The 12476-nt window shown below is 37.7% G+C and overlaps 1 protein-coding gene across 1 annotated transcript; it reads right to left on the minus strand.

The window, feature by feature from the left end:
* Positions 1-2587: 2587 nt before the first annotated feature.
* On the minus strand, positions 2588-7512 carry IFNG (interferon gamma). The gene is made up of 4 exons (XM_025402574.1): positions 7271-7512; positions 5984-6052; positions 5706-5888; positions 2588-3304 (listed from the first exon to the last, which is right to left on the minus strand). Exons 1-4 carry the CDS (start codon positions 7382-7384, stop codon positions 3173-3175), a joined length of 498 nt encoding a protein of 165 aa, XP_025258359.1. The 5' UTR covers positions 7385-7512; the 3' UTR covers positions 2588-3172.
* Positions 7513-12476: the final 4964 nt, after the last annotated feature.

The raw sequence follows: 12476 nt of genomic DNA on the forward strand, positions 1-12476 counted from the left end.
TTCTGCCCTCCATGATGATAAGATAATAAACATGTGGGGTTTTCTTCAGCAACTAAGTTTGTTGTCACTTATTACCAAAGCAATAGGAAACTAATATGCTCACTCACCTCTTCAAGGACCTTCTCCTCATTCTGCTCAGGTTCTGATACCTTCCACACCAGGTTTCCTCCCTTCACACTGTGCCTGGAATTTGGCTGCCCATCGTGGGCAATTACAGATGTCTACCTTACTCTGATGCACTTAATTGATTTAGAATAATATTGTTCAAATGGGAAGAGAGGAAGAGGAGAATGAAGAGAACAGGATAAGAAAGAACAAGAAAATCCATTGACATTTCACGCTCAAATTTTAATTGCCAAAAATTGCCCTACCAGCAAGGATATGCCAGCAATTTCTGAAAGTCACTAAGGGTGGGACATCATACGATAAGGGCTCTCACACTGCAAGCCCAGGCTGCTGCCCCAGCTGCTTACAAGATTAGGGAGATACCTGCCCCTGCTGGCATTGAGAGAGGAAGCTTCCCCTAAGGTGTCTCAGTCTAAAGCATGGTCCATCCCTCCTACAAGCTCCGTCACACTTCTGAAACTAGGTGTGTTCATAAGAGAAGAAACATACAAGATAGGGAATAATTGACAACCACTGCATAGGCCAGTCTCAACTCAAGTTCCCTTAAAGGATCTTCTCCCTGTCTCATTCCCTGCTATCATCACAACACCTAATACAGTTTGTATCTCTTCATGTCTCACAGTCTGGGCCAAACTGAGACCAACCTCAGTGAGAGGGAATGTTTTATCCAGCCCTAGACTAAAATTCATCTCCTGGGGCTTCATTCCACATGGTATGATTAATCACTTCTCAAGATGATTGATGGTGGGAATTTCCAATCCCTTCCCCAGAAGTATGTCTGGAAATACAGTCCAGGCAAGACAGTTTCACAGTAGCCCTCCATCTGTTTATACATCAAAGTCTGCATCAGTGAATCTTAATACGAACAAGAGTGGAGACACCAGTCGCAGATCATATTAGCTGTAGTTGTGCCAAAAATAACCCAATTTACTTTCAGTCTTGCTTCATCAAAGATTCAAAAGTTTCAGAATCAGATCTCACCCACTGTCACTCAATTGCCCAATAATCAAAATAATGACCCCTGATTGTTGTCGAAGACTCAAATGATCCTTTGTGTGATCTATTTCCCATAATCCTACTGTTGCTGTTGGAGAGTTATGTGAAATTGTTGAGAAGGAAGCCCCAGATGCCTAACCCTCTCTATCCTTGACATTCACAATCTTGCCACCACTGTGTGTTCCATAGTCAATAGAACTAATCTCACTATATCCATTATCTTGTTTATGTCGGTGATCATAAGAAGTCTCAGACTTGCAACACATCCCTATGCACTTTCCCTTTTATGACAGCCTCTCTTATTTTGTCTCACTGGGTCTTCTGGAATTTACAGCCCAGAACTAACCAAATCCTTCATATCCTCAACTTCCTCCTTTTCAAAAGATAAACTGGCCCTCCCCTAAGGACATTGCTTCCCCTGAATTCCTCTCAAGTGTGGCTGGTTTTCTCTTCCATCTTCTGGGTACAGCACACTGGTCTGCTGGTTCTTCTACCATTCCAGGAAAATCTCCTCTTCAGAGCCTTTGCAAGGATATACCTTTTGCCTGGAATTCAAATAGCTACCTCTCTTATTTCTTACAAGTGCTTCCTCAAATGGCATCTCCTCAATGAAGCCACATATAATTACTCTTTTAAACCTCTAGCCCTCCCACCCTGCCACACATAGGATTCCTAATTTCCCTGTCCTGCTCTCCTTTAACTATTTTTCCATGACACCAATCACCTTAGAGAATGCCATGCAATAGACTTACATATTATGTATTTTGTTCATTGTTTATCTGTCCCTTGCTTAATTTCAAATTCCCCAGGGGCAGGGATCCTTGGCTGTTTTGCTTGAGTAAGGTATCTCAAGGATCTACAACAGCACCAGGCACATAGTAGGTACTCCAATAAATATTTCTTGAGTGAAAGTATCAATTCGTACCACAATATTATGAGGAACACACAATTATTTTTCCGACAATAAAGCTGAAACTTAGACAATATACATAAAGTATTAAAGGTCACACTACTTGTAATGGAATAACTTGGATTCCAATTCAAGCCTTCTCCCTAGAGCTTACACCCACTACTCTACACCCAGTGGTGTTTGCCAGCGTTGGATGAGGGAGAGGAAGATTCTGAAATGAAGGAGGGAATAGGAAGGTGGAGAAGGGGCTAGAAATAAATCTCTGTGTGCCAAGCTGAGCAGTTTAAACTACATTCCATAGCAGAACCTCTTGAATAGTGGTTCAAATTGAATAGTGACATAATTAAATCTGTATCTTAGAAAGATAATTCAAAGAGCTGCCAACTGGAAAAGTGAAAGCCAACAAAATCCTAGTGGAAAGAAACACCACATTTAATGGAACCAAATGCAACTCTAAAATTTCCACAGCTAAGATGACTCCCCTCCCTACCAATTCATTAATAGGTAGTTCTTTCACTCCAGTTCTCACTTAGAAAAAGTCTGACACAGCATAAATAGTTGTGAACTTACACTTTATTCATATATATTAGATATTGATAATCTTAACAAATGAGTTACTTTCCATTTGGGTACAGTCACAGTTGTCAACAATATTTGGAAGCACCAGGCATGAAATCTCTTGAGATGCTATGTTTTCATCAGGGTCACCTGACACATTCAAGTTCTGTCTGACATACCATTAAAGCAGTGGCTCAGAATGCAGGCAAGTTTTCAAACAGGCAGTAACTGGATAGTATCACTTCACTTATAAGTGTTCATTATATCATCAAGTGAAATAAACACACAACCCACAGGATCTTGCTTAGGTTGGCTGCCTAGGTGGCCCCTGAGATAAAGCCTTGTAATCACATAGCCTCGCCTAATTAGTCAGAAAACAAAGGATTAAGTGAAACAGTCACAGGATATAGGAATTATAAATAATACATATATTAATAGATATTCATTTTCATTACACAAAAGTTGCTATTATAAATACTTATTTGATTGATGAGTCTAAAAATATATTCCCCATATAAATAATGTTAAATATTAATAAATAGATTTAAATTTAAAATTCAAATAGGGCAGGCAGGACAACCATTATTGGGATGCTCTTCGACCTCGAAACGTCTGACTCCTTTTTCGCTTCCCTATTTTAGCTGCAGGCGACAGTTCAGCCATCACTTGGATGAGTTCATGTACTGCTTTGCGTTGGACGTTCAAGTCAGTTACCTATTGGGAAAGAAAAGAGCAAAATTAATTTCAGGCATATAAGCCATCAGGATATTCAGTTAATGGCATGATGGTCAGTGAAAATAAAACTATTCCTTTAAAAAAATGGACCATATTACCTTAATATACAATATTTACTTCTTCAGCAGTTGAGGCTAAAAATTACAATTACATTCCTAGTTGTGCAATGATGTGGTGGAGTCCGTCACATATCTTTAAATCTACTCCCATAGAATTCTTGAAATCATATAGTGAAAAGACCCCTGGTGTGGAGTCAATGTAAAAAGGTGGATCTGAATCTCATGCGTGCAATAATTCTGACCTTGAGCCAGCTACTTAACCTTTTGGAACCTCTATTTTCTCATCTAAAGGAAGAGAAGATGTTTCTATGACCTCTCTATCATCAATCTACCAATTATATCACTTTATACTTTAGTCTCTCCTGTATGTATCAAATGAGTAACTATAGGTCAATGATTCTCACTGTTGTGCATAGCAGATTAACCTGGAAACCTAATAAAGACCTCAGAGATCCAGAGGCATGAATTGGAAGGACTGTGCCCTGTGCATTCACTAAGCTCCCCAGGTGATTCTGACATCCACCTAAGTTTGAGAACCACTGATCTAGGTTAGGTACCCTAGAAAACATCAAATCCAAAACAAGTGACAACTGTAATTTTTAATTTCTCCCAGATTAGGTCAGTCTCTCAATTTCCTTAATAGGTTTTAAAATAACCACCAATCATATTTATATATTGCTTACTGATATATAAAGTTTAAAATTAGGAATTGCAACAACTTTTCCAGTACCCTACCTTCTAGGCCAGCAAATTGAACTACTTGCATTTCCTCACTCTAACCAATAGGGCCATTTAGGTGATTTCATTCTTCCTAAAATGTGGACCATTTACTTTCCTCTTGACTCTGCGATTATATTTTTTTCTAATCTTGGGAACACTATGGCTACCTTGCCACATTTCTGAGGATGGCTGGGGGATTGCAGGCTACAGGGCTAATTATAAAAGGGCATAACATACCTCAGCTTAGCAACTGAGCCAAAGAGAACAATAATTAATAGAGCTCACTCAAGATTGCCCATCAAGAAACAGGAGGTTTGTAGCTTCCAGAAGGAAGAAACCCACAGATTTTTTTTTCACTTTTTTAAGGCCCAGTTCCTGCAGAGTAGAAAAAGTTTTCTACAAGCTGTGTTTTTGCAAGTGACAGATTTTACTTTCCAGTGTTCAAATCATCACCAAGAAACTAAGAGACTTATCCAGGACTGAACAGTAAGCCAGGGGCACCACTGGGTTAGTGGCAAGTGCTGAGTATCTAGTTTCTAACCAAAGGAGACCTGTTGCCATGTCTCTCCTTTCAGTTTCTGGGGGTTCGCATGAGAGGAGTGAGAGGCAGGCCCGGCAATAGTGAAAGCTGAGCACAAATCCTAAGAGCACAAATGCCAGCTTGAGCTCTCATTTGAGCCCATTTATATCAAAGCCAATCCCAAAGGAATCTAGAGGTCTTTGTCTTCTAGATAAAATTTTGAAAAATGTGTTTTGTCTTTATGCCTCAATGTTATCTTTCTGTTTATAGAAGGCACAATTTAAAGATAATTGAAAGATACAAGTTCATGAGGTATGACTTAGGAGTCTAAGGAGTTCTCCAGCTGAGATATTCTGAAAGTTGATAGAGACTTGATAGAACAATGTTTTCATAAGGTATAAATTCTACCTATTTTTCCCTAAAAACAAACAGCAACCATTCTTGCTTCTAATTAGGCAGTACAATCTGATAGGTTGGCTAGAGACTTGCAGTGGGGTGCACTGGTACCTACTCAAAGGCTGTAGCTTTCTTCTATCTCATTCTCATTTTCTATTCTTGGCATTGTAGAGTTTTGGAGCAAAGAATGTCATCAAACTTATGCAGTGAACCTAACAGTTTCCTTTTAAGATGAGGGCAATGAGCCCCAGCCAGCCATGTGATTCATCACAGTTCCCTGGTGGCTGAGATGGGAGGAGAACACACATCTTCTCAGCTCCTCCCACTGCTCTTTCCATTGAGACAGACAGCCTCTCATTCAAAGTAAGAGAATTTCCATCATATGAGCAAAGGACAATGAGAGAATTGCTTCTCAGTACTCCCCACTACTTCCTCACCTACTTCCTCTTCATTGGATTTGTCAATTCACCTGTCTTTACACATTTTTCTACATTACATACTTCAGTGATTCCCATACTGGCTTTGCAACGTCATCCAAACACAAATAGAATTAGTAAGAGTTTCAGCTACGGGTTGAGTTCATAGCTTTAGCAACTGTTAAATAGCTAATGTCTACTTTCTGGAGAACAAATGTTTTGCAAGACCTTCCGCAATGAAACCAAAGAAAGAATTTAAAGAGCCTTACCGAATAATTGGTCAGCTTTTCGAAGTCATCCCGTTTCTTTTTGTTGCTATTGAAAAACTTGACATTAATGTCTTCCTTGATGGTCTCCACACTCTTTTGGATCCTCTGGTCATCTTTGAAGTTTTTAAAAAGTTTGAAGTAAAAGGAGACAATTTGGCTCTGCATTATTTTTCTGTCACTCTCCTTGGAAGGAAAGAACACAAACAGAGGATGATGTGTATTTATCCATCAGAAAGCAAGCAACAGGAAAATTAGCCAAATGGGAATATTCAGCTTACCTCTTTCCAATTCCTCAAGATGTCTAAGAAAAGAGTTCCATTATCTGCTACATCTGGATCACCTGCATTCTGGGAAAAAAAAAGGGTTTACAATTAGCCCATAAATTGTCTTAAAAATATATTTCAAGTTTCATTGAACTCAGATGTGACAATATTCACTGATTTCCTTTTCAATTCTTCTGCTTAGTTCTAACAATAAGTGTTCACAAAATGTTTATGTGAGATATAGCCAAAGACTACTATGCTCTTTTAGCTTTTTTATTTTCCAATATAACCATTAAATTGCAATGTCACAAAGGAGTTCAACAAAGCTGATGATACTCCAAGGGTCTCAAAAACTATAGTAGGCTAAAGGAAGTATTTTCAAGCTAGGCTAAAAAATACAGAACAAAAAACAGCAAAGCCACCCCACTATAAAATACTGCCCCCCAATGGCACAGGTTTCTATTACATCTACTATGCCTTCCTGTAGGGTATTATGTCAACTTTAAAAGATAGTTCCAAACGTGTGTGTGTGTGTGTGTGTGGGGTCTGATTTTGTGTTGTAGGAATAAAATTAATTGTGAATGTCTGAATATTAGTATGACAGCTATAATTATAATAACTAAGTTTTAAATAAATAATGAAATATTTAAAATGTAAAAACTTTTCATTAACCATCAATAAAATTTTAAAAGAAACTCAAAAAACTCACTTAAAAATTTTAAACATTCCATAGCCAGAATCATAATTCCTACAAAATCCCAGTGAGCAACTAAGTTCAGGAGTAATTCACAAGTAATATACATAGAGCAGCAGAATGTTGAAATAACTTTTTGGAGAAAATCACCTATCAGTGATTTTTTGTAAGCCAAAACTTTAAGGACCTTTTTTACTTTAATTTGTAAATGTTTCCTATTAACTTTTTAATGCTAATCTTGACCTTAGAGTCTGAGAAGTCAAAAACTAATAGCCAATCATTTTTTCCAATATGCATACTCCTTGACTTATCACATCTGAATGAGTTCTCACCACAAAATTATTAACATCATTATGCTTCATATCCATATTATGCCCATCTTTGGGAAGATTCATAAATCCCTTTTAAGTCTCTATACAAACTGAGCAGAAGGTTAAAACAATATCTAGATTATGTAGTCAAGAAACTCATCCAGTCAATAATTAACAAAATAAAACCAGATCTCAAAATGACTGCGTACGAGAGGACAGTCTATCAGAGATGCTACAGCAAGTCAATATTCAGTCATTTTCAACCACAAAAAAGTACTGTTAAAAAGCCATACTTACAAAATATTTCTTAAGGTTTTCTGCTTCTTTTACATACGGGTCCTGGCAGTAACAGCCAAGAGAACCCAAAACAATGCAGAGCTGAAAAGCCAAGATATAACTTGTATATTTCATCGTTTCAGAGAGAGTTAAGCCAAAGAAGTTGAAATCAGAAGTTCTTGTATCAAGTTGATCGGGTCCAAAGGGCTTAACTGATCTTTCTCTTCTAATAGCTGATCTTCAGATGATCAGAACAATGTGCTGCACCTCCTTTGGCTGCTGGTATTTATACCTAATTGAAGTCTCCTCAGGATTACGTATTTTCACAAGTTTTTTAAGATGAGATGGTGACAGATAGGCAGGGATGCTAGTTTGTATTAATAACTAAGGTTTTGTGGCATTTGGGTGTTGTAGTTAGAGTTTCCTTTAGACTCCTTGGGTCCTTTGACGATGAGACAGACCCATTATGCCCACCTGTGCCATTCTGGTGGGATTCTTTGAAGGCACTTTTACTTCACACCATTCAAGGACTGGAAATTTTTTCGCACCTCCCCCCTTCACCCTGGTAAAATGTTGACTCCTCATTCACAAAGCACATTGATCATTTGCTTGTGGTTGGGAACAAGTGAAAAAGGAAATTCTAGGGCCTCTCAAACCTTTACAAAGGGGGAGCCTTTTAAAATTTTTCTTGCAAATGACCAGAAAGCAAGGAAAGAATGTGGTTGAAAGACCAATTTGGTGAGGAAGTCCTTCATCAGAGTTGGTTAGTAAAATATCTACCACAAGTTTCAAAGTGCTCTAGATCAGCCCTGCCCAGTAGAAATATAATACAAGCCACACAGGTAAATTTAAATGATCTAGTAGCCTCATTAATAAAAGTTTATTAAAAAGGTAAATATAATTTCTAAATACATTGTATTTAAACCAATATATCCCAAATATTACTTCGGTATGCATCAGTATACTACATTATTAATAAGGTATTTGACATTCTTTTTGTCATATTAAATCCTTGAAATACAGTGTACAGAATATTCCCATAGGGAGGGCCAGGCACAGTGGCTCACACCTGTAATCCCAGCACTTTGGGAGGTTGAGGTGGGTGGATCACAAGGTCAGGAGTTCGAGACCAGCCTGGCCAATATGCTGAAACTCCGTCTCTACTAAAAATACAAAGAATTAGCCGAGCATGGTGGTGCATGCCTGTAATCTCAGCTACTAGGGAGGCTGAGGCAGGAGAATTGGTTGAACCCAGGAGGTGGAGGTTGCAGTGAGCCGAGATCATGCCACTACGCTCCAGTCTAGGTGACATAGTGAGACTCCATCTCAAAAAAAAAAAAAAGAAATACAGTCTATATTTTATACCTACAGTGCATCTCAATTTGGTCTAGTCATATTTCAAATGTTTAATGGCCACATATTGCTAGGTGCTACTATATTGGACAGCATAGCTCTAAACAATTTATTGTTCCAAATAATCAGTATTAACAGAGAATCTTTTTAACTTTTTATTTCTTTGTCTTTCAGATACAAAAAAAAAAGGATTATTTCTCCTCCTTTGTAATTTATTTATGAAGTACAACACTTTGAGATGGCACAAAAAGCCCTCCACTCTTTGGTTCCAACCCACTTTGCATTTCTACCTGCACTGTGTACATAACAGCATTGCAGTTATGGGGGCAAACTTGATTCCTGACTCCCATACTATCTAGCCATATGATTGTGAGTTAGCTTCTTAAATCTACTATGACTCAGTCTCCTTATCTGTAAAATTGGCTTGATAATAGTATCTTCTTCCATGCTTCAGTTGAAAATTAAATCAGATAACCCTCATAAAGTGCTAGGAATTTTTCCTGGCACATAGTAATCACTCAATAAAAGTTTATTATTATTCTGGCACATTGGATGACTAGTCATTTCTTTAAAAAAAAAAAAAAATACCCTGTACCTTTGCTCATGCTGTTTCTTTGGTCTTGAGTTCTTTTTACTCTCATTTGTGCCCCTGAGAGTAGTAGCCATTCATCCAAGCCCAGCTTAAAAATTATCATCTCCCTGAGTTCTTCCAAAATTATCCTCCCTAAAATTAATCTTACATTTTCTATAAAAGTCTTGGTGTATACATTTCTAAGAGTTCTGATTCCTCAGTCTTGATTGAAGATAGTTATTCGTGTGTCTTCTCCCATATTAGATTGAGTTTCTGAAAATCAGAAATTGTTTCATTGCTTTTATGATGGCTTTCTCTTCCTTAAAATATTTTGGCATGGAGATTTGCTCATAAACAGCTCTGAATAAATGTAAATTCAAATGCTTGCCTAAGGATCTCTTTTGAGTTATTTGCCCTCAAGTTCTAATTCTGATGTTATCAGGCCTAACCTATAAGAAACTAGTTTTTAATTAAATAATATTTATGATTAATGTTAGAAACATGATGCTCTGTCTCTTTAGCCACTTGATGACTGGGACAATTTTGTATATTCTTTTATGTGGAAAAAAAGCCAGAAAGCTCTTTGAGGGGCAATCTTCCCAAAGAATGAATAAGATCAAAACATTTATGTGGAGCCAAACCTCATGTTAAGCAAGTGAAGAATGTAAAAATTACATTGTTTTATTCAAAGCTCTACTGTTGCTCTGCTCAAGAAAAATTATGTCCAGAGAATGTGCTTGCAGGTGGCAGAGGGATCTGGGTCCAAGCCTGAGACACACTGCAGGTTCTCAATACCTTCTAATGGTCAACCTCTGAGTCACTGGAAGGAATGTTCCCAGCTTCCTGGAAATAAGTAAAACTTAGTTCTGCCTGGTCCTTGATTGCTCCACTGGAATGTAGTACTAGGACTGAGGAGTTAAGAATAGTGGGATCCATAACAGGGAATGATACGCTGCGTAACCACTTGTAAATTGAGAATGCCTGTTCAAAATAACAGATTATATTGTTTACAGTGTGGCCGGATGTTTATGAAGAGTAATTACATGGCTAAAATCCAAGCTCTAGTAACTCTTGATTGCACAGCCAAGCACAGAATTATGGAATTATAGATTATCTATGGTCAACCTCCTTACTTTTAGATTTGTAAATCAAGACCCAGAAAAACAAGTGATGTGCTTAAATTCATTCAACTGGCTAATGCAGAACTGAGTCTAAATCCAAGATCTTCCCACAGAGGATGAAACCTTTAGTCAATACATCCCCCAATCTATCACTATCCATTGAGATTATTGTATGTGCCTCTACATTAGATATGTGAATTCAAATAATTACACCGTATCAGGCTTTACTTTCTGGAACTTTTTTTCTGTAGAATTTGTGAGATAGTAATCACACTTTAATTCCTTAAAACATAGTAAGACTGCAAATATATTTTGAAATTGTTTTTGAAATATATTTTTGAAATTTTTGCCTAGACATCCCAGCCAACTCAACTTCATGGGCATGCAACCTGTGCAGTCTGTCAGAACCCTGAACTTAGAACAGCCCACACTTGGTTTAATGCTCTGTTGTCACTTTCTTGAAATTTCTAATAACTCTTCAAACAACGGACCCACATTTTCGTTTTGCACTTGTTTCCACAAATTATGTAGCTCATCCTGCATTCCAGGCTGGAACTGAAACATCTGCTATTGGATTTTCATCTTTCAACATATGATTTTTTGGCTCAGAACATTATCACTACAATAAGTATATCCATTTGTGATCTTTTCCTGTCTTGTCAACTTTGCAAACAAAGAAACTTCTCTCTCTTTTCTGCCTGTAAAACACCTTTTGTTGCACATGCAAACTAGAGGTTTCACACTTTGTTGGTTTGGCCAGTTCTGAGACTGCAGAATAAGTCACCATCAGGATATACTTTAAAAGTTTTGCAAACCCACCAGGAGCCAAGGTGTGACCATATTACTAAAACAGAGGGGCTGAAAACTTTCTTTTTTCTTTTCAACCAGACTTTTTTTTCTGAAAACTGGCTATGGTTATATATGACACGTCAGGAAGATTTCAATCATATCTCATGCTATCCTCAGTCTTAACTGAGTAGGTAGTCAGTAAGCCAAAACTTACACCTTGGTTTCCCTTTTCCTCTGTCATCAGCAGTCACATCCTAGTACTCACAACCAAATTATCTCATCCAGACTTCGGTGTAGATTTCTTCCACTCAATATGAGTCAATATTGGATCCATGCCCCCACGCTATTTTGACTCCCGGAACTCCTGACATCATGCAAGCCAAACCTACGGAAGAAGAATGACATACAGAATGGAAGTCCACACGGAGTCAGATTTTCCCCGCAATTTGACTCATAAAATCCCGTAAGTTAGAGGAAGATTTTCTGAATCCCCCCTTTTCTTTTGTGCCTTCTGGCCAATTTTGAGGAGTGGTTCAAAGAATATAGAAGGTATGCTACTTACACAGTACAATCATCAGATTACAATATTCTTAATTTTATATCAGATGGGATTGGGCATTGATAATCCAGAGATTCATGATCCTGCTTTAAAGGTTGTATTTTTGTTTCACAAGGAATTTTAATGCACCAAGTGCCAAATACTTTGATTGATATGGGGTTACCAAAGACGGATAGAAAGTTCTATTGTGAAAACGTTGGTTTATATCCCAATTTCAATTAATTACTATGTCTTTATTGAATTGAATGCCTACTAGATGTTCATAGCTTTAGGGGTTACAGAGAAGTCAGCAGTGAGACAATCTGGTAGAAGCATATGTCACCACATTGGAAGCTAGGATTGATTCTCCTGTTCTTGTTGCTGAATAGGTAGAATAGGTGTCCATATTCCCCATCTCTTCTCCGTGTATATCCTCTCCAGGTGGTTCATATAGTTGAGAGGACTTATTGGTCAGAGGGAAATACACACATTGACATATGTATTGTGTTTCCTCCTCCTATACCCAAGGCAGACGTCACTAATCAGTCATGGCATTCCTTTCTATTAAATTCAGATATAACTGCTGAATCCTTCTCAACACTGAAATCCAGATAGATACTGACTTATTTGTATTTAATTGCCTATTTTCCCTATTAGGGCAAAGGTTTACTTGTTGTTATGCCTCTTAGTTAGATCCTCCAAATGAGTTCATTCAACTTACAAAGAAGTAAAAGGCATAATCTCTTCCTCCAAGAAAATTAGTATTGGAGGAAAACATAACAATCCATGAAGTAACATAAGGGAAAGAACTTTGGCCTAAGAGAAAGGAGTCCCAAATTCTGGTCCTGTGTCTGC

The sequence above is a fragment of the Theropithecus gelada genome, chromosome 11 (genome assembly GCF_003255815.1).
Source record: "Theropithecus gelada isolate Dixy chromosome 11, Tgel_1.0, whole genome shotgun sequence".
In the NCBI taxonomy this organism is placed as follows: domain Eukaryota; kingdom Metazoa; phylum Chordata; class Mammalia; order Primates; family Cercopithecidae; genus Theropithecus; species Theropithecus gelada.

Excerpts from the sequence above, each read along its gene's own strand:
- IFNG (XM_025402574.1), bottom strand. The coding sequence starts at position 7,384 with ATGAAATATACAAGTTATATCTTGGCTTTTCAGCTCTGCATTGTTTTG. Across the intron at positions 6,053-7,270 it reads AAAACCTTAAGAAATATTTT|AATGCAGGTGATCCAGATGT; the intron begins GTAAGTATGGCT and ends TTTTTTTCCCAG. Across the intron at positions 3,305-5,705 it reads AAAAGCTGACCAATTATTCG|GTAACTGACTTGAACGTCCA; the intron begins GTAAGGCTCTTT and ends CTTTCCCAATAG.